The 22,330-nt window shown below is 48.7% G+C and overlaps 1 protein-coding gene across 1 annotated transcript; it reads right to left on the bottom strand.

The window, feature by feature from the left end:
* Positions 1–2,633: 2,633 nt before the first annotated feature.
* Positions 2,634–7,047, bottom strand: LOC119364951 (serine carboxypeptidase-like 35). Its single transcript, XM_037630528.1, has 8 exons — positions 6,807–7,047; positions 5,179–5,286; positions 4,887–5,075; positions 4,663–4,751; positions 3,866–4,177; positions 3,626–3,771; positions 3,172–3,264; positions 2,634–3,078 (listed from the first exon to the last, which is right to left on the bottom strand). The coding sequence occupies exons 1-8, from the start codon at positions 7,045–7,047 to the stop codon at positions 2,811–2,813; spliced, it is 1,446 nt and encodes a 481-aa protein (XP_037486425.1). The 3' UTR covers positions 2,634–2,810.
* Between the last annotated feature and the right edge of the window lie 15,283 nt (positions 7,048–22,330).

The following is a 22,330-nucleotide window of genomic DNA, read 5'->3' as shown; positions in this document are numbered from 1 at the left end:
GCCACTGTCGCACACGCTATGTAGGACATGGTGTTTTTTGGACATTCGTGAAATGACCCTAACTTTTGCCAGCAGGTGGCATGCCCATGATAGGCATCCATACCCCTAATATTTTTTTCATGGTCTTGTATAACCAATTCAAGGCGCCAAGCCAAGTTGCTTGGGTTTTTGACAAGTTTTGCATTTTCTAAAGTTTTCTTGGTCAAAAAAGGTCGATAAATGCCTAGACATGTCACAACTTGCATACAGTCTCGGAAGTCGTTCAAACCTGTCATTGATGCCTACCATTGGCATGTCCACCTAGTGGCAAAAAGTTGGCGTAATTTCAAGGATGTCCACAAAAACACCATTTTCAATGGAGGGTGTTCAGATTGGTATGAGAGCACGTTGTTTTTCGACATCCTTGAAATGGCCCTAATATTTTTTTCATCGCCTCATAAGACCAACCCAAGGCACCATGAAAAGTTGTTTTGGTTTTCGACAAGTTTTGTATTTTCCTTATAATGACCCCATTTTTCATGGGTTTGTATGACCAATTCAAGGCACCATGCAAAATAATTTGGGTTGTCAGCTAGTTTTTCATTTTCCAAAGTTTTTTGGTTAAAAAGGACTATAAATGGCCGGATGTGTTACCACTTTCATACGGTGTCGAAAATCGTCTGAACCAGGTATGTACCTATCATGGGCATGCCTACCTTCTTGCAAAAGCGGGGTTCATTTCAAAGAAGCCAAAAATAGACTATGTTCAATAGAGGATGTCCGCTTAGGCCAGAAGGGTCTTTTTGAAAGGTCGTTGTTTTTTGACATCCGTTAAATGACACCAAATGTTTTCCACCAGCCTCTACAACCAATTTAAAGCACCATGCCAAGTTATTTAGATTTTTGAAAGGTTTTGCATTTTCTGGAGTTTTCTCGGTGAAAATAGGCCGATAAATAGTCGGACGCACTGCAACATATAAATTGTGTCAGAAGTCGTTTAAACCTAGCATGGATGCCTCATATGCATGTGCCAGGCTGTTACAAGAAGTTGTGATCATTTATCCATGGCCTTAGAAGTTTAGATGAGTGTATTTGTAATTTATGTCATTTACAATCAACATGAACATTTTATTTTGTCCTAGAAATTTCTTGAATTTTTTCAACAATTTTGGAATTACAAAGTTTGTATGAAAATTTTACAAACTGGAACACTTTTTCCAAAATTGTTAAAAAATTACGAAAATCTGATGGAAATTTCAAACAAAAATGGCAAACCACGTACTTCTTTAAAAAAAATCACAACTTTTTTGAAACACGTACATTTATTGAATTTGTGAACAAAAAATTTCAAAAACTGGAACATTTATGAAATTTCAGAACCTTTTTTAGAATTATAAACAATATTTGAAAACAAGAACATTTTGTGTTATGCCAAAGTTCAAAAGTAAAAAAGAGAGGGAAAACGGAAAAAACTGAAAACTGAATTAACAAAAGAATCATAAAGTTCAAAAGTAAAAAATGAATTAACAAAAAGAGAGGGAAAACGAAAAAAACTGAAAATAAAAAAAATGCTTTGGCCCTAGCAATTGAAAAATGTTTTCAGAAACTGCTAGTATATTCTAAAAATATTCGTAAATTTTTTAAAAAATGTTTGTGTTTCCGAAGAAAGCTTGCAAATTTTCAAAAAATTTGTTCGAAAATTTAAAAATTGTTCATGTTTTCAAGAAAATGTTCACTCATTTGATAAGTTATTCTCCTTTTCGAAAAAATGTTTGCAGTTTCACAAGAATGTTTACAATTCTGAAAAATTGTTCTTAAATTTGAAAAATATTCACAAAGTCACATTATTTTTCATAAAAAATGGTTCATACATTTGAAAAAAAACACGTTTCCATTAGAAGTTCAAATTTTGGAAAATGTTTCATTTTTCTAAAATATTCATGTTTCAAAAAATATTCCAAAAGATGAAAAACCACATTAGTTTTTGTTGAGCTATAAAAAACGCTTTAGCTACATTGCCCCATGTTGGTCGCTACAGTGTCCATCCAGGTTGTACAGTACGTATCAATTTTGTTCTGCGACAGTATTTTTGAGAAAAAAGTCCTACAGTACGTCCATTCAGGTCATAAGAAACTGCGCTGCAAATGTATCAGCAAATTGTGTTTGTTCTGGTCGTATTAGCAAGTTCACCTCCACCTGAGGTCTTGAGATCGAAGCCTAACTACGGGTATATGACTTTTTTGGATTTTTGAAGCTTGCTACAGTTCATACTCACTAATGGGCCGGCCCAAGGCGGACTTAGAAATATCCCCGCAAGTATTTTCTAGAAAGACTATCCTACCCCTTTTTTCTAAAAAAAAGATTATCCTACCTTTTATTATGAAGGGGTATGAACAGATCTTGTCCGTTGATGTGTTTAGGGGTTGTATCGAAGCAGAAATGTTTTTCTCCCAACCTCTGAGCATCAGAATCTTGCGCTGCACTGCCGTCCATAGGAAGATCTTGCACTTGACAGGAGCCCATATCCTCCATATACATTTGTAGGATTCAGACTTACCATTCCTTCGAATTGCAGGTGATAGGCCGAGCTCTAGCGATATTCAGTGTTGCCGTGTTCTTTTTTGTGTGACAAGTTCTTCTTTGGCTGGTAGTAATAAACTGATATACGGCAATGCTCGACAGTTCCATTGAACGGTAAAATACACTTTAACCTCCCAGTAAAATCCCACACTGATGATCGTCGCATCAGTTTCAGGCATACAACAACGCTACCCAGTGAAGCACTTGCTCGTAGCTTTGCTGAGCAGAACAATGGACCGCACACACTTCCGCTAGCGTGGAGCGGCGGCCGGCAGCGGCTGGCCCCGGAGGAAGTGGTAGAGCATGGCGAGCGAGCGGTCGGGCGCGAAGAGCGGCACCTGGTGCCCCGCGCCGCGCACCGTCACCAGTGTCAGCCCCTCCTCGTACTCCACCGCCCACCCGGCCACCTGCTGCCGGTAGAACCACGCCCTCCACCCGCTCCTCGCCCGCGCCCGCAGCTTCATCGCGTTGACGCTGTACCGCGTCGACGTCACCGGCACCCTCCCGTCCGTGTCGCCGCTGCGTCGTATCACAGATCGCATGTGAGTTTAGGACATTGCCATAGAGTTTTTGACAGTAGTTCTTTCTATTTCACAAGGTTTCATTCAGTACCTGTAGACCCAGACGCGCAGCCCGGCGGCCATGAGCTTCTTCAGGATGGGGAGTACGGTCGCCGGCGAGTCGTTCCATTTACTTATCACCGCACTGCACCACAAACAAACAAGTCCTCCACTGTCATTACTGACTACATTCCGCAAGAGCTACGCAGTGGATAGACGGTGGTAAACCGCATGGCGATGGCAGTCCATGTCACACACTCACGCAGAAGGACCAACACAGTTGCAAGTTGCAATATCAGATCTGAGGACGGGCGTCTGCCATTACGTGGATGGGGGGCCATTAGACCATTACTAGGAGAGCGTTGCCGTGCAGTCAGTCCACGAGCTGGAAGGCTCGTAGGCAGAGCAGCGTGCAGGTGCAGTATTGACTGCGTGCTGCCGGGATGGGTTGAGCAGAGCAGGGTAGAGAGGACACAAGAGAGCGTGGGTAGGGTACCAACACCAACCTGCAAGGCGAGTATGGGTACTTGAGGCCCGTCCGGTTGGCGTGCAGCGCCCGCTGCACGTCCTGGCGGTTAAAATACCTGGTCACGTACGCCTCCGTGCACGGGTCGTACCCCGCCGGCGCACGCCTCATCATGTGCCATGCCTCCTGCGTACGCACCACCACGACAAGACAGTTACTATTTTCTTTCTCGCGCACACTGTATGCACCAGAGATGTCAGAGAGGGTAGCTAGGACGTACGTGCTGGGAGAAGAGGCGCGGCGCGGCGACGAGCCTGGACGGGCGCGGCGCCGTGGAGCCGGGGCCGGCGGAGGGAGAGAGGCACGTCGGCGTGTAGATGCTGTAGATGTCGATGTCGTCGAAGGCGCCCATGAAGGCGCGGACGGCCGACGAGCAGCCCTTGCCGGGCTTGCCGCCGTCGGCCTCCTCCCTGAAGGAGTCGCACTCCCGCGTCACCGCCGAGTGGAGCTCGTCGGAGATGATGGCGTGGCTCCACGCGTACTCCACCATGCCCAGCTGGTCCGTCTCGTCGTTCAGCACCGCGTTGCCAATCTGTGATGACAACCCAATCCAATCATTAATCCATTACTGTAATCCACACAAGAAAAGAATTGGAAAAAAGGCACGGACAACGGCGCAGGTGAAATCGTCGCAGTCTCAAGTACAAAAGCAGATACGTTCGTCTGATTTCGCAGGGGCGCACGATGCATACGCGGAATTATTACCGCGGTTACAAAGGGTTTGACACAGGCAGTTGGCCGCGAGCTAAAGCGAGTAAAGATACTACGTAGTGGAGATCCGTAGGCACGCTCGTGGCCATCTTTGGAATAATCTTCTTTCCGCAGCACTGAATCTTTTCACTCCTATATCACGCTCTTTTTACCTTTTCCTCTTTATCTTTCTTGGCCACTAACTAACTATGATCGCAGGCACGAGAGTATAGAAGCTGTTTCACCTGCCACTTAGCAGTCCTAATGGCATGATTGCAAGCATAACAAGATGGACCAGTTGCCCTTTCGGGGTGGAGCCGAGCTTACCATGAAACCTTTGAGGTTGATGATTCTGCCTCTGCCCGCCGCTTTGTTCCCCTCGTAGATGAGATCTGCGAGCTGTGGGACGTAGTGCCCTGCAGCAAAAAGCAGATCACGGCAGCTTCAGCAGCATATTATCTTTACCCACAGTTTACGACGCAGCTTAGCTTAACATAGTGGAGGATAGTACTGCTGCTCCTTCGGACCTAGGGCCCGTACAAGGTACATACCGGCATAGCTCTCTCCGGCGATGTAGAAGTCGCGGCCCTTGAACTCCGGGAACTTGGCGAGCCAGTTGAGGAGGAAGGTGTGCGAGTCCTGCGCCGTCACGCGGTCGCCGAGGCGGCCCAGGTCCGCCGTCTTGTTGGTGTAGGAGAACCCCACGCCCACCGGCGCCTCCAGGAACAGCAGGTTCACGGCTGAAACCGATGCAAAATTTTGAAGCGCCCGATCAGACATACGTACGTTTTTTCCATAGGAGTTGAGCGAGAGAGTGGCACTGTATGTGTGGCGTGTGCTTGCCTTTGTTCCACGCGTAGGCGTTGCGGGTGAGGTTCGCGCCGTAGCTCCTGACCAGGAACGGGCCCAGCTCCTGCGCGGCGCCGTAGGCGATGGACGAGCACCCAGGCCCTGCAATCGCACGGTAGACAGTTAGTAGTACTCTACCACACAAGGATTTATTATCTTCAGTCCATCAGATAATTCAGTTGTAAAGAGGCGACTGCAGATCAATTGACTGCTCGCTCTGCACATATGCTGACAGTCCTATCCACTGGCTAGTGCGAGATGGATGGCCTGTCGAATTGTTTAGTCTAGGTGCTGTGCTAAAATTACACCACTGTTCTGTTCTTACTGAGAGATCAGACGCAAAGGCGACGACAGGGGGATGAGACAGCTGATTGGGCGAGTCCCCTCCCAGTCAAAGCGGCAACGACTCGCATTTCCATGCAGCACTAGCAGTTAGCTAACTGACTGATTTTCGACATTATTTTTCTCACTGTTTCTTTATGCTATGGAAAAAATCTCCATGCATGCATATCCACGTTCCTCAGTATCCTCCTAAAAAAGATTATCACCTGGGAGCTATGACACCAGTACACCGCAGCACGTGCTGGATACCAGGACAAAGATGTAACATCAGACCGTAACGCTTACGAGATATTCTCGCAGTAGCTCTGAAGAAACACATGCTCACGCCGCAGCAGGAGCAGGAATTAACCTTTGTAAATCCACAAGGATCCAAGGGCATTTCTGATACCATCTCTTGTTTTTGGTTTAATGCAGGTCCTACGATGGGGTGGGGTGGGGTGGGGTGGGGAGGTGCCCCATTGGCCCATCTTTCCTCTAGACTAGCCATGGCTCTCGAGCTTTGTCCGTGCCGCTCGTCGGCGCAGGCCAAGCTTCTTCCGGGCCTGCAGGGCAGGGCAGGAACAGGATCTGCTCTCCTGTAGCGCTGCCTCGAGAGCCTTCTTTTCTCCTTTTGCCATCTTTTGCAGCGTCTTTTTCCTCTGCGCCGCGAGGCTATGCTCTCCTCTACCTCCCAGCTGCTCTGAATCTGAGCGCATGCCTCGCCTTCCCTGTGGATGGATTCTGGCGCCTTTGCCTTTGAGCTTTTATTGCCGGAAGGAAAGTGCCATTCTTCCGTGGCCACAGACAGGGTGGCCACGCGGCCCTGCAGGCAGTTGCAACTGCCTGCAGGGCTCGAGCAAGCTTTTCCGAATAGGACTTGCCAAATGAGCAACACATTTGGATGGGTGCGCGAGAAATGAACAAGATGGAGAATGGGAGAGCACATCAATCAATCCAAGGCTACGGTTTTGCCTTGAATTCGTCGTATTGTATCTACTGCTTTGTCTATACATGTTGCCAATATACGTTATGAGCAAGTTAGAAACTGAAAAAGCTCACTGTGCCGTGCCGAAAAATTAGCGTATGTTAGCGAATTTGCAACCGACGGCCGCACTCCGCGGCTGCATTTTTCGCATGACACGGACGGTAACCGCTACGGGAGTAGGCTAAAATTATAGAAATGTTCGTCATGGAACACTGAAAGCGAAAGTATCCTCAAAAAAAAGAAAAAAAAGAAAGCGAAAGCAGGAATCACAAGTGGGCAGCAATCGAGAGAGCTGAAGGGATGAACACGTGCGTACCTCCGTTGAGCCACAGCATGAGGGGCTTCTTCTCCGGCTCCTTCTCGGCCTCGAAGAACCAGTAGAAGAGCGCCTTGTCGCCGCCCGTTCCGACGCCGACGTGGCCGGCGTAGTGCTTGAACCCGACCTCTGGTTGCCCTGGGAGCCCGGTCACGAGGTCCGCCTCTGGCCGCGGGCTCCAGGAGGCTCCGGCTACCGCCGCCGACGCCGCCGTGGCAAGGAGGAGCAGTGCCATGGCCATGGCCACGGCTGCTTCTGTGTGGAAGCGCTTATGCGTGTACACTGCTCTGCTTGGGTTTTGGCTCTAGGCTTTTGGGGTGTGCGGCACGAAGAAGGTTTGTTTAAAAACGGAGGGAGGGGAGGAGAAAAGCTTAGGAGAGGATTTTGCGGCAGTAAATAAGTGAAGTTAATTGCACAGAAGTATCACAATTCGGACATCACATGCAGATTGGTACCACGATTGCTAATTTTTGCATGTCAGTACCAACATTGCTTAAGATTTTTGCAAATAGGTCTAAACTGCGTATAAACACGTATTGACGGTGTATCTGACCAGCGGGGGCCCGCCCGTCAGGTGCCAACGTGGCATGTTTTTTTGCAGAAAACCCCCTTACGTTGTACGTAATCACAAAAATACCCAAATTTTTGGTACTAGTATAAAAAAGCGGACGCCTTGTACCGAACGCGAGCACCGCTGTGGCGTGGTGGTTAGCACGTGGCGCCTGAGGGCCGCAGGTCGCAGGATCGATTCCCGCCGTCGCCAGGTTTTTCTTTTCGTTTCTTTATTTCTTCAAGTGACGGAAAATTTCAAACCAGTCCAGATTCGTTGATGGAAATTACGAAAAAAAAGAAAGCCTCTCTCAGTTACAACGTAAGGGGGTTTTCTGCAAAAAACATGCCACGTTGGCACCTGACGGGCGGGCCCCGCTGGTCAGATACACCGTCAATACGTGTTTATACGCAGTTTAGACCTATTTGCAAAAATCTTAAGCAATGTTGGTACTGACACGTAAAAATTAGCAATCGTGGTATCAATCTGCATGTGATGCCCGAATTGTGGTACTTCTGTGCAATTAACTCAAATAAGTGAGAAGGTTGGGGAGAGGTGGTGGTGGTAAATTATTTGGGTTGGCGGCGTGAGTTTTTTTTTTTGAGGGGAGCGGGGTGAGTTTTTGGTAGGTGGTTACCGGTTAGGACGTCGTGTGGGAGTGCCGATGGGAGCCTGGAGATGACGGCGTCTTGTTCACTAGTCACTGCGTGCTTCGTACCGCCATGTTCAGTGTGCTTAGGCCAACTCCACCGGCGACCTCATCCTGTCCGGCCCCGGCTGTTTGGGATTAAAGTGACAAATTGGACGGCTCAGCGTGCGGGAGCAAACGGACTTTTGTCCGTTTTGTGTCCGTGTTCGACCCATCCGCGGTCCAAGTTTGCGTCGCTTTTGGGGTGAAACGGACATCACGCGGACGCGCCGACCGTCTGCGCGTGTCCTCCCCTGGCCCGCCCGTCGGTGGCACATGACGGGCCTTTTTCTATCCGTCCCCCTCCCTCCCTCCGGCCGCACCCCACTCCACTCTTCTCCCCTCTTTCTCACTCTTTCCCTCGCCGTCGCCGCCGCTGCCATTGCAGCCATGCAGCTCAGACGCACGCTCGCCCAGCCCCTTCCCCTCGGCGCCACCGAGCTACCCAACCACAGCCACCTGGTTTGCGCACCCGCCTGCCGGATTTGGGGCGGATCCGGTCGGTCTTGAGCTCGCCCGACTGTTGGAGGCCGGGCCGCGCCATGGACTGGCCGGGCACCTCGCCGGAAGGCCCTGGCAGGGCCGCAAGGCCACATGCAGGCAGTTGCTCGTCCTCTAGCCGCTCGGATCTGCACCGTCGGTGGTCCGCCGGCAGATACACGAATGGCGGCCGGCCGGGCTCGGTGCATGCCCAAAAGCTCGTCGGCGCACCATTGCCACTCATTAAGTGCGACCACTGCCCAAGGATGGTCGTGCGCCGCGTGTCTACAACGCCGGAACATCCCGGATGGGTGTTCATCAAGTGCTTAAACGATGGGGTATGTGCTTTTTTAGCTTCGGTTTGTGCTCTCGGATTAGACTAGTTGTGCTAACTTCAAATTTTATTGTTGAGTGTGCTTAGGCCAACTCCACCGCGCGACCTCATCCTGTCCGGCCCCGGCTGTTTGGGATTAAAGTGACAAATCGGACGGCTCAGCGTGCGGGAGCAAACGGACTTTTGTTCGTTTTGTGTCCGTGTTCGACCCATCCGCGGTCCAAGTTTGCGTCGCTTTTGGGGTGAAACGGACATCACGCGGACGCGCCGACCGTCTGCGCGTGTCCTCCCCTGGCCCGCCCGTCGGTGGCACAGGACGGGCCTTTTTCTATCCGCCCCCCTCCCTCCCTCTGGCCGCACCCCACTCCACTCTTCTCCCCTCTTTCTCACTCTTTCCCTCGCCGTCGCCGCCGCTGCCATTGCAGCCATGCAGCTCAGACGCACGCTCGCCCAGCCCCTTCCCCTCGGCGCCGCCGAGCTACCCAACCACGGCCACCTGGTTTGCGCACCCGCCTGCCGGATTTGGGGCGGATCCGGTCGGTCTTGAGCTCGCCCGACTGTTGGAGGCCGGGCCGCGCCATGGACTGGCCGGGCACCTCGCCGGAAGGCCCTGGCAGGGCCGCAAGGCCACATGCAGGCAGTTGCTCGTCCTCTAGCTTCTCGGATCTGCACCGTCGGTGGTCCGCCGGCAGATACACGAATGGCGGCCGGTCGGGCTCGGTGCATGCCCAAAAGCTCGTCGGCGCACCATTGCCACTCATTAAGTGCGACCACTGCCCAAGGATGGTCGTGCGCCGCGTGTCTACAACGCCGGAACATCCCGGATGGGTGTTCATCAAGTGCTTAAACGATGGGGTATGTGCTTTTTTAGCTTCGGTTTGTGCTCTCCGATTAGACTAGTTGTGCTAACTTCAAATTTTATTGTGTAGAATTGATGCAAGTTTTGGTATTGAGAAGAAGAATACATCGATATGTTGATAGAGCGAAATTTAGTACATGTTCGTGCACTTTTAGCTAGCATAGAGGCTATAGATGAGATAAGTGCACTTGTTGCTAGATTAGAGGCTAGGCACGAGACTAGGTGTGAAGAAGAAACATCAACTCCTGGCTTGAAGAAGAAAGGAGGGTGCAATGTCGAGCCTCCTCTACAAATCAACAATGAGTGCAACGAGAAGGCCCTAACCCAACTCAAGGGAGCAGTTATGGAAGTTGGGTATCTTTTTAAATGTATTCTTGTGGTTCTTGTTTTCTCTGGCCTTGCTTTACTAGTCAAAATGTGATGATGTATTGTCATGTACCAAAAATGAATGATGAAAAAAAGTTAAGGACTTGCAAAGAAATGTGCACGTAGACAAGATGCGGCCGGGATGCGTTCGCGCGCTGGGCGCACGGCCACCGCATCCCGAAAACTGTCCGGACACGACCCCATTGCCTTACCTAAACAGACAGAATCCGGACAAAACGGACGTCCGTTTGGGGTCACGCGGTGAAGTTGGCCTTAGGTCATTGCACACGTTTGCCGTGGCATTTGTCTTCTCTCGCAGTCTGTTTCATGGTTCAGATATTTTTGTCGCGGAAGTTGCATTTGTTCGCGAACTTTTGCCGGCGAGTCCGATCCAAGAATTACGGAGCGGGAGTGTCGTAGATAAACGGCAATGTTACACATACGTAAAGTAATGTACGTGTTTTACGTAATGTACAACCTGAACAATCAGGATTGGATTAAAGGGGATTGAGGGGCCCACCCCATTAAAAATCAGGGGGGAGAAAATTATTATTAGGAAGGTTACGTTACCTTACGTAGATCTCTTCGTAGATAGAGCATTATCGGTAGATCAAATAATTGAGCACTTAAGATATAGAAAGTAAATAGACATAGAGAAAGTAATTTATTGATTAACTGCCTGTAGCGGCGGACTCTGCGGGACAGCAGGGTCGTCGAGACCAATGAATCTCTGATGTTGTCAAGGATTGGGGTTGGACTCGATGGTTAGCGAACCCCGGGACCAGATTAGGTCATACAACCGAGCGGCAGTATTTTTCTTTGTGAGACGAAAAAAGGCGAATGCGATTGAGAAGCTCAAGTGGAGACTTGGGTTTACAAGGTGTGACAGTGAGTCGTGTGGGGCAGAGTGACGGTCTAGCATTGTGGTGGAGAGATAACTTGGAAGTTACCGTGCAACCATGGTCCCAATATTATTTACATGCTGAGATTAAAGCATATGGAATAACCTGAAGATTCACTGCAATATATGGGGAACGAAAAACTGAAGTGAGGAAGAAGAGATATGTTGTGCTATCTTAGAACCTAAGATAATTTACCATTGGTTGTGCGTGGGGGACTTCAACGAGGCAATGTTTCAATCAGAATAGTTGGGTGGCAACCTATGTCCTGCAAGTGTATAGTGTTTAATTGTAGCGTATCGATCTCCTATAATACACATGAATCAGTCTCTATCTCTTGTAGAGTTTAAATATAACAATGTCTGCGAGTCAAATGCGGTCCAAAGCGAAGTGAAATGGATAAAAAATATTGAGTGGTTGTACGAGCGGAAATGTAAGACGAAAATAAATGGGTCTTTTATATCTGTGCCCATAACTCGAACCCACTACTCATATTTGCCCCTAATTTTCAAGCCTGCTCAAATTTGCCCCTCTGTCGTCATGTGCTCTTATAGAAATGCCCTTCCATGCCGTTTCCGTCCTAACAAGGTTGTTTGACCGCTAACAGGCTACCCCCGTCCTTACAGTTGGGCCCCATTTGCCTGTTCACTCTCTCCCCGAGCCGCACGCTCTCACTCTCTCCCCCAAATCGCGGCTCACCATAACCCTAACACTAGCTCGCTCGATCCAGCAAGCAAGGCTCGATTGACACATGGCGACCGCAATGGAGCTTTAGATCTGATTCGTGGTGCACTCTGCTGCGGCTAGAAGGACGCATCGGGGCCACGGGATGGAGGGCGATAGTGGTCTTGGTGGCGGCGGCCAACGAGGGCGCACTCCGCCGCCAGAGAAGAATTCTTCGGCGGGTTAGTTTTTCATTTCAAATCTCTCGCATCGTCATGGCGTTCATAGTTGAATTTGTTCTTGTAGTTTTATTTGTTGACCTAGTTCTTAGTACTCATGGCATTCGGTTCTGTATGTGTTTTCCATGGTTATCATATGATTGATCCTGATAAAGAAATTGGGATGGAATGTAGAATGGAAACCACACTGTTTAGTGCTGGTACAAAAGCATCCAGTACGGGCTTGTCATTTCCTTTTGTTGCAGACAATGACTAGACATTTAATCACTTTAGATCTGCCATATGTGCTCTCTATCCATGGGGACTATATGATGCAGTGGAATTCAGGTACTGGGACACTAATAAATCAGCTTGGGTCCCTATCCAATGTGATGATGAGCTGAGAATCATGTTTGTAATACATGATTCTTTCCCTGCCAAACTATATATTAGTGTCATACAAAGGAAAAGAGGACAACTAGATAACAGAGGAACATGATCACAATCTAGTTCTAGAGGTAGAGGTAGGAGCAACCAATCTATGGGCAGAAAAATAGTAGCTCATTTGAGAGTCAGAGAAGCAGGAGAGAACTCAATGCCGGTACCAGGAACACCTACTGAAGAAGTTCCTAGTCATGTAGGTCCCACTAATAGCAGAGATTCTGCTGATCCCTATATTGAGGAGGGGCTACCTGATGATTGGCCTATTGATGATGAGGATGAAAGGCTATTTCCACAGTTTGTTACAAGGAAGAATGGCAAGGAGAAAGCTGATGAGGGGATGATGATGATGTTCCACCACCAGAAGGCATGTTTGCTGAGGCAGTTGAGGATGAGAAGGAGGAGGACATGGACATGGGATACTCTGAGACATCTGATGAGGAAAGGCCAGATGTGCAATACAACAGAGATGATCCTTCTTTAAAAGAGGGAACTATATTTTCCAGTGCTTTAGACCGTAGGAATGCCCTTGCAACTTTCTCAATCAAAACTCAAAGTGAATTTGTGGAAGGCAAGAGTGACAGTAGTAGGTTGACAATACATTGTGCCTATAAGAGGTGTCAATGGAGGATGCATGCCTCCTTAATGAGACATATCACATTGTTTCAGGTATTAACTATAGCTACTAACAGTGCATGTATAGTAAGTCACATTGATATGGTATTTTGTTTGTTTGTCGCAACACATCATGTTCTCACATGTGTTAGCTACTTTCATGAATGCAGGTTAAGGTGAACAAAACTGCACACACATGTCCAAGTGTCAGCAGAAGACAAAGATTGAGGTCAGCTAAGAGCAGACGGGTTGCTGATGCAGTGAAGAACTGGGTTTTAGAGGATTCAGAAGTGGGTCCAACACAACTGCAGAAAAATTTGAAGAAGTATGGCCTGGCAGTTCCATACATGAGAGTTTCTATGCCAAGCAAATGGCACTTGATAATATTTATGGTAAGTGGACTGACTCTTTCCAGTTGTTCTATACTTTCAAGCCAGAAGTGGAGAAAGCATCTCCTGGCAGTGTAGTAAGCATTGATAAACACATTGTACAGTACAAAATTGTTGGATTTCGAGATCCGGCAACCCGTGAAAGGTTCGAACACTGGGGGTGCATGCGGAGATCTCAACCTGTCCAGCTTGCCTACTCGCGATCCTCCTAGCCTAGCGCGTAGAGCTCACAGAGACACAAAGACATAGAGATTTATATTGGTTCGGGCCACCGTTGTGGTGTAATACCCTCACTACTAGGGAAAACCTTATACACAGAACTTTAGCAGTAGCGCAGGTCAAAAAAGCACGCTGGTGCTAAGTAGCAGGAGCACGCTTGTGCAAACCGCGCTACAGATAAAGTTCTAGCAGTAGCGCGCCTGATTCTAAACTCGCTACTACTAAAATTCCCACGGCTTAGCCGATAGGCTACACATAGTAGTAACGATCTATATCAAACCACACTACCGCTACTTGCTTTGTAGCAGCGCGTTTACGCTGAAAGGCGCTACTACTAAAGGATGTAAAATTAAATGGAAAGCAAATAGAAAAGTAAATGAAAATGAAAGAAATAGAACAAGGTGAAAGGAAAAAAATAAATTGTAAAGAAAAATAAATGAAAAAGGGAAAAAATAGAAAGGAGTAGCACTAGCGCGTATCGCAGAACGCGTTGTAGCTAACTTAGCAATAGCGCGTTTTCTGGAACGCGCTACTGCTACTTCTGACTTAACCACGGGGTTCGTCCTTCCCCACGGCCACTTCCCCCAAATCCAACTCCTCCGCTCTCACTGTCACCATTGCCCGTCGGCCGTCGCACGCTCTCCGCACACCCTCGACGCCACCCCGACCCCAGATTCGACACCGCCCCCGCCACCGACCTCGACGCTGCCCCGGACGCCGCCCCCGACCTCGACACCTCCCTCCTCCGCGCGCCCGAGCCCTGACCCCGACCTCGACGCTGCCTACCCCTCCCTCGCCGTAGGCACCCGAGGTGAGCGCGCCTGCTCCTCCCTCTCCCCTACCTCTGCCTAGGGTTCTTCAAATTTTAGTTGCATCAAATTAGTTAGGGTTCATGTAAGGGTGGAAACGAATCGGATGCGGATGCGGCTCAAATTAGTTAGGGTTCATGTAAGGGTGGAAACGAATCAAATTTCTAAGATGAATCATAAAACGAGTAAAATTTGACCACTTATTTCACTTTTAAGTTGGATAATTGGAATATTCGCTACTTCTTTCCACACCCTAGGTTCATCAAATTAGATGGTAATTAGGGCAGTAGTTCCTAGGTACTAATTAGTTAGTAGGAACTAGGTACTAATTAGGTACTAGTTTATTTTTATTTATATTAAGTTTATTTTTAGTAAGAACTAGTTGAATTAATAGAACTAGTTGAAGATGTCACATTTGTTGTTATTTTTTTAGTTAAAGCAATTTTTCCCGCATCGACGTCGATGATGCCTATCCCGCATCCTCATCATCGACTCGGTGGAGGATGCCTGCTTGACCAGATGGGCCATGTTCGGGACTGGGCTCCACCGGGCTGGTACTGGGAGGCGCTACCTACCGGGGGGCGTAGCTTGGTGAGGAGTCAGCGCGTCGTTGACCCGAACCTTCTTTGGTGGCGGTCACGTGGGCCAGTGACGGTCGAGAGGCTTGAGGACCCCACGGAGGTGGTACGTCACCGTGTCAGCGAGGAGGACGCGCACGTCCATTGCTACTTGCTTGCGCTGGAGCACAGGTTCTCCAATACGTGGCAGGTTCTCCAGGGATCTCACTGGAGCTATGATCCTGTGATGGTTCCTTCTCTTTGGGTGTCTACCGCCCGCGCCGATACCCGTCGTTCGCTAGGGTTTTAGTTCTATTAGTGATGTTATATGTATGATACTATTCAGGATGTATTAGTGATAATATTCGACGTTGTACGTACGCAATAGCTGATTTACTTTTTCTTATTGAATGCATGCTAATTTGAATACTTATTTATTTTATGATTTGGTTTTGCTTATTGAATGCTCATGTCAATATGAGTCCTATAAGATATTTTGAAATGTATATCTTGTGTGCTTGCCCAAGTGGCCGGTCATGTTTGCATGTTACACCTCGGAGTGGCCTATGTTTTGCCGGAGTGTAGATTCATTTCTGTTCCGACAAATTTCAGGCGCTCGATATGTCCTATTTTAGCAAAGGTCATGCCAGATTTTTCTGTGAATTTTTGCATGACTTGTGCCAGAATATGTAGGAAATATCGAGTGCCCCGGATTTGTGTGTTGAGTATCCTGGTAGTTGTCTTCGATCAATTTTCAATTAATGTTTCAAATATGAACATAGGAAATGCCTGACGACGAAAAGGTTTTTGGTATTTGCAAATACTGCGAAGACGAGCGCGGCCTGTGCGACAGAATCTTCCTAGATGATGATAGGCGCTTCAGCATCAAGATGGACAAGAACTTCGAAGTGGATATAGTAAGTCACAATGATAAGTCTTGTTTCGTAATTAAGCATGACATTTGCTTCATTTGCTTCAACTTATAATTTTATTTTTTTTACTATTCTACTAGCGTATTGATGACCCACAAGTGTAGGGGATCTATCGTAGTCCTTTCGATAAGTAAGAGTGTCGAACCCAACGAGGAGCAGAAGGAAATGATAAGCGGTTTTCAGTAAGGTTTTCTCTGCAAGCACTGAAATTGTAAGTAATAGATAGTTTTGTGATAAGATAAATTGTAACGAGTAACAAGCAATAAAAGCAAATAAGGTGCAACAAGGTGGCCCAATCCTTTTTGTAGCAAAGGACAAGCCTGGACAATTTCTTATAATGAGAAAAGCGCTCCCGAGCACACATGGGAATTATCGTCAAGCTAGTTTCATCACACTCATATGATTCGCGTTCGGTACTTTGATAATTTGATATGTGGGTGGACCTGTGCTTGGGTATTGCCCTTACTTGGACAAGCATCCCACTTATGATTAACCCCTATTGCAAGCATCCGCAGCTACACCAAAAGTATTAAGGTAGACCTAACCACATCATTAAACATATGGATCCAAATCAGCCCCTTACGAAGCAACGCATAAACTAGGGTTTAAGCTTCTGTCACTCTAGCAACCCATCATCTACTTATTACTTCCCAATGCCTTCCTCTAGGCCCAAATAATGGTGAAGTGTCATGTAGTCGACGTTCACATAACACCACTAGAGGAAAGACAACATACATCTCATCAAAATATCGAATGAATACCAAATTCACATGACTACTAATAGCAAGACTTCACCCATGTCCTCAGGAACAAACGTAGATACTCACAAAGCATATTCATTTTCATAATCAGAGGTGTAATAATATGCATTAAGGATCTGAACATGTGATCTTCCACCAAGTAAACCAATGAGTATCAACTACAAGGAGTAATCAACACTACTAGCAACCCACAGGTACCAATTTGTGGTTTTGGATACAAGATTGGATACAACAGATGAACTAGGGTTTGAGAGGAGATGGTGCTGGTGAAGATGTTGATGGAGATTGACCCCCTGCCGACGAGAGGATCGTTGGTGATGACGATGGTGATGATTTCCCCCTCCCGGAGGGAAGTGTCCCCGGCAGAACAGCTCTGCCGGAGCTCTAGATTGGTTCCGCCAAGGTTCTGCCTCGTGGCGGCGGAGTTTCGTCCTGTAAGTTTGCCCACGATTTTTTCCAGGGTAAAAGCCTTCATATAGCAGAAGATGGACACCGTGGGGCCACCAGGGGGCCCATGAGATAGGGGGGCGCGCCCAGTAGGGGTGGGCGCGCCCCCACCCTCCTGGCCAGGGTGTGGGCCCCCTGAGGTATTTCTTCCGCTCAATAATTCTTATTAAATCCAAAAAAAAGTTTCGTGGAGTTTCAGGTCATTTGGAGCAGTGCAAAATAGGTTTCCAATGTTTGCTCCTTTTCCAGCCAGAATACTAGGTGCCGGCATTCCCCCCTTTCATGGTAAACCTTATAAAATAAGAGAGAATAGCCATAAGTATTGATATATAATGTGTAATAACAGCCCATAATGCAAAAAATATTGATATAAAAGCATGATGCAAAATGGACGTATCACGTATCCCCTGCCATGCAAGAGTTTTTGTCTTGGATAAGATAGGTTTCAGTCATATGAAAACTACTATGGTGGTAAAGAGAGTTTACTTGAAGACCGAGCATGGTTGTATTTTCCACGCAAACACCTACACCTATTTTGGATGCAAAACTTGGCAAGCACTATGCAGACTTATGCATTTGAGCCTGATATGGTTATCACCTTTGATATTCATCCGGAAGATGATATTGAAGGTAATATCGACATCTGGGTCGATGTGCAGACGCCTCAAGTTATACCATTATGTGAGTTTCTCAACCATATTTATGTCTTTGATATTGTTTATTCAAAAATAGTTGACAACTAATTTCTATTGATAGCTTATTTCCAATCAAGCAGACATGTCCATCGCTTGGTAGACATGACCTACTACTGTCCCGGGGCTGAACTAAACTGCGAGGAGATAAGTCATTATGTTTCATGGCTTGAGGATCTTCATACTGTCAAGACAAATTATTTTTTTGGACTTGAAAATCTTAGTACTCAAAACGTGCGACCAATAGTGTTCGTACTTAACTACGGCCACATCTATTTAAGAAAGATGGTAAGATTTTTACTATTTATCCTCAGTGCATCTTTTGCATACATTATTTTTAAGCTAAACTTCATTGCTAAGTATGTTACTATACGATGTTCTTCAACAGGGACTCCCGATGAATGTTGTGCCTCATTGGATGGAGACTAAAGGTTGCATGAGAATTGTTAACTTACGGCCAAGATATCCTACAATGCACTTCAGTGCATACAGGATTTCTAATAGAGAGGAATGCTTAATAGTGAAAGACTGGAGCAAAACTGTGAACGATCGTAGAGAAGTACTAGGGGCAGCAATCAGAAGTGCAACCCATGATTAGGAGAGAGGTTCATCTGCATGCTCCAACTTGATGAAGCAGGAGTGCTACACATGTTTTATGTTATTTTACCTGAGAGAGAGCAGCAGGAGTGATTAATTAGCTAGCTAGAAATGAGTTTGAAGATGATGATGTGCTACACTATGACTATGATGATTAGATAGCTAGTGTTGGTGGTAATGACTATGATGATTATTATTAGCTAGTGTTGGTGGTGATTAGATAGCTACCGCAGCTAGTGTTGGTGGTGATTAGCTAGCTAGAATGAGTTTGAAGATGATGATGTGCTACACTATGACTATGATGATTAAATAACTACTGTTGGTGGTAATGACTATGATGATGATTACATAGCTTGTGCTGACGGATTAGATTCAAGTGGAGGCAACATGTGGTGCACATGGAAAGTATTACTAGTCCAAACTAGATCAAGTTTGGATTAGTAGTATACTTTTGACATGCACCACATATTGCCTCCACTTGAACCTAATACACATTTATTTGACACACTGTTATGGACATAATGATATAAACCTCATAATTGGTATTATACCAAAATTTGTATAACGGCGTATAAATACACTAAAAAAAAGAATACTAGTAGCGATGGACAAGAAACACGCTGCTACTATCTAGATTAGCAGCAGTGCATTATAGAACAAACACTGCGGCTATGAGTCTTAGCAGTAGCGCACGTCGTACGCGCTACTGCTAAGTAATAGCTGTAGCGCCTTATTAGTAGCGCGGTTACCCGCGCTACTAGTGGGCACTAAACCCACGCTACTACTAGGGTTTTCCCTAGTAGTGCCTACTCCAGTGTGGTGTGGTGGATTGCCTCGAGGGGCTATGGAGGAACTAGTACAAAGGATGAACAAGCCTCGGGAGGTGAGGTGTTCTTGAGCTGGTGTGGTGCTCTACTTGCTCTGGTTTCGGTCCCTTTCTATGGTGGTGGCTAAGTCCTATATATAGTGCCTTGGTCCTCATCCCAAATATGAGCGGGAAGGGATCCCACAATGGAGGGATTTGAAAGGGGACAAGTAGTATAGTCTATCCTGACAAAAGTAGTCTTCGCCTACGAAAAGCCTCTGGTCGTGACGCTGCGGTGGGCTCGGTGATGACCTCCGTCCTGCCGTCCTGGCGGTCTTGGTCTTGTTGCACCAGAATGGAAACCTTTGGCTGATTCCTCGGGACTTTGCGCCTACGGCTTGCCTCCCTTGCACCAAAGAGGAAACCTGCGCTCTGCACCCGCCTGGCGCCCGCCTGACCTTGGTCGTCATGGCTCACGTCAGCTGAGCCTCATGAGGTAGCTGCATAGATCTCTCTGCCCCTCAGGAGCCCTCTTGAGGGGGCCAACTCCTTCGGGGGTCTTGGCGTTGTCTGCCTCGCGAGGCTTGGCCCCTCGCGAGGGTCTTGCGGTGTTCATGTTGAAGCTGGGACGTACCAGGCCATCGACGAAGCCACGTGGTGGGCCGCAGGCAAGCAGGACTGGATACCCCAAGTCCAGGACACCGACAGTAGCCCCCGCGCCCAAGGCGCTCTTGGACTTGGCTTCTAGGCGAAGCCAAAGGGCAAGTGCGGAGCACTGTGGGCCCTAACCGCCTGCGGCCTTGATGACGTGTAGCGAGTGATTGGACGTGGGTGACTCCGCTTCCCCATGCTACCTCGACAACTGCTCTAGTCTCACAAAAAGGGATGCCTCCTGCCGCTAGGCTTTCATTGCTCCTTCTTCGTCTTGCTCCAGACCCCCCTCTCTCCGCAGTGGAAGAGCTCTCTAGATCTGCCAACTCTACCAAATCTTCTGCCTGATGGCCGCCGAAAAGGCCACGGCTTCCTCTTCGGCCGCCGGTGCCGCCCGGGGTTGATATCTGGTTGGCTCAGGGCCGATGCGTCTGTTTGCGCGGCCTGGGACTCCGCGGAGGAGGCACAGAAGGCGCTTGGGGTGGTCGCCACGGCGCGCGACTTGGCACAGAAGGAGGCCACAGCAGCTGAGAACCGGTGCCGTGTGGCGGAGGCTGATCTGAAGACTCTCTGGGACCAGTAAGCCACCCAGGCCAGCCAGCTCCAGGAGCGCGAGGAGAAGCTGAACGTCCAGGAGGCTGCCGTCGCCGGTCGAGACGCCGAGGTGAAGAAGACGACCTTAGAGCAGGCTGGGGAGCATGATCGCCTGGTGAAGCTGAGGGAGGAGGTAGAGGCAGCCCGAGCGGCCCTGTCCGAGGCCAAGAAGGTGGCCGCCATGGAGCGCGACACCCTCTCTTCCCTCACGGCGCGCTTCCACAAGGCCCAGAGGGTGCTCTTTGGAGATGGTCCCTCGGGAAAGGCGGTGGTGACGACCTCGAGGGAGAGCTCTGCTGCTCTGCTTCCTGAAGTCATGGCGGTGTTCAAAGATGTTGTCGACGGGTTTACGTCCCTGGTGGAAGGCGAGGCACGCTCACTTTCTTCCTTAGCTCTGATGTGCGTCTTCAGCCATCTTTATCTCCAGGATGCCATCTTCAACCTTTCGTCCTTCCTTGCTCTGGTGGACGCCGACTCCCGGGATGCTGCTGCTATCGCCGTGAAGAGCTTTGTGGACACCATGCTAAACAAGTACATGGTGGTTGGTCCTCCAAGTGAAGCCAGTGGGACAAGCAACACGCCTGGCGATGAGGTTCCCCTGGCGAGCGGTGGTGACTCCCAAGTCTGAAGAGGTGGCTTGGAGATTTTTCTTTCGCCTTTTTATCCTGCGCCATGCGACATGCCTCGGGGAGGCGTTTAAAACTATTTGCTTGGAACAATATGTCTTGTAATAACTAGATTATGCTCCTTCAACTTTTCCTTTTGCTTTATTGTTCTGCGTCGGTAGAGCCCAGCCCCGCGCATACCTCAGCCATCATTGGGTCGTCCAGATCACCAGGACGAGCCCAAGAGGTGAGGGGCCACATGACCAGTTAGGCTCCTGAGTCACGATGCTCAGGATTCCTCCTTGACGTGCTAACAACTTAGGAAAAGATGCAGGGGCAAGCCTTGGTGTTTTGCGTTGGCAGGGCCCGGCCCCGCGCATACCTCAACCATCGTTGGGTCATCCGGATCACCAGGACGAGCCCAAGAGGTGAGGGGCTACAGGACCAGTTAGGCTCCTGAGTTGCGATGCTCAGGAGTCCCCCTTGACGTACGAATGGCTTGAATGAGAAGGGTGACAACCAGGTCTTGGCGTTTTGCATCAGCAGGGCCTAGTCCCACGCATACCTCAGCCGTTGTTGGGTCGTTCGGATCACTAGGATGAGCCCAAGAGGTGAGGGGCTACGTGACCAGTTAGGCTCCTGGGTCGTGATGCTCAGGAGTCCCCCTTGATGTACGAACAGACCATCCTACCTTTCCCTTGCCGAGATCTCGCTTGGGAGGGGTGCGCGAAGACCAGGCCTTTGAGGCCTGGCAAGGTGGGGTATGCCAAGCGCTACACGTGGCTTGCACGGCAGGGCTGGAGGAGGTGTATATGGGCACCCGTGAGCCAGTGCAGGACTCACAAGGCCCTACCTGAAGGCGGGTTGCACCTGGTCTTGATTGGGGATGCTTGGATTGGTCCTGCGAGATGGTTAGGCAGCTTGCACCGAATGAGTTTCCTGAGGTTATTGCATGAGAAGGCCAGGCACCAACGACCCCAGGAGGTGACGTGAATGGGACCGGCCTGCCAAACAGAGCTCAGCCGCTGGATTTATCGATGCTGCAGGGACGGACCCGAGCACAAATGCCGTGCCCAGTCTTCTCATGCAAAGATCCTGAAGAAAAACAACTGGCGCGCGGTTCCCGTGGCCACGGGGCACCATGTCGCGCGCCCTTGCTTACCCATCACGATTAGCTCATGCGAGAACAAGGCACCAAGAGCCACAGGAGGTGAAGTACACGGGACCGGTCCGTGAGCCAGAGCTCAACTGCTTGGGTTTAGCGATGCTGCAGGGACGGACCCGAGCATAGAGGCCGTGCCAGTCCTTAATCATGAGATGGTTATGGGAGGGCTTGCAAGGGCGCGAGACGTT

The sequence above is a fragment of the Triticum dicoccoides genome, chromosome 2B (genome assembly GCF_002162155.2).
Source record: "Triticum dicoccoides isolate Atlit2015 ecotype Zavitan chromosome 2B, WEW_v2.0, whole genome shotgun sequence".
NCBI classification, from domain to species: Eukaryota; Viridiplantae; Streptophyta; class Magnoliopsida; order Poales; family Poaceae; genus Triticum; species Triticum dicoccoides.
This window is presented reverse-complemented; position numbering and strand designations above follow the sequence as displayed.

Excerpts from the sequence above, each read along its gene's own strand:
- LOC119364951 (XM_037630528.1), bottom strand. The coding sequence starts at position 7,047 with ATGGCCATGGCACTGCTCCTCCTTGCCACGGCGGCGTCGGCGGCGGTA. Across the intron at positions 4,178-4,662 it reads TCAACCTCAAAGGTTTCATG|ATTGGCAACGCGGTGCTGAA; the intron begins GTAAGCTCGGCT and ends TTGTCATCACAG. Across the intron at positions 3,079-3,171 it reads CTGCGCGTCTGGGTCTACAG|CGGCGACACGGACGGGAGGG; the intron begins GTACTGAATGAA and ends GATACGACGCAG.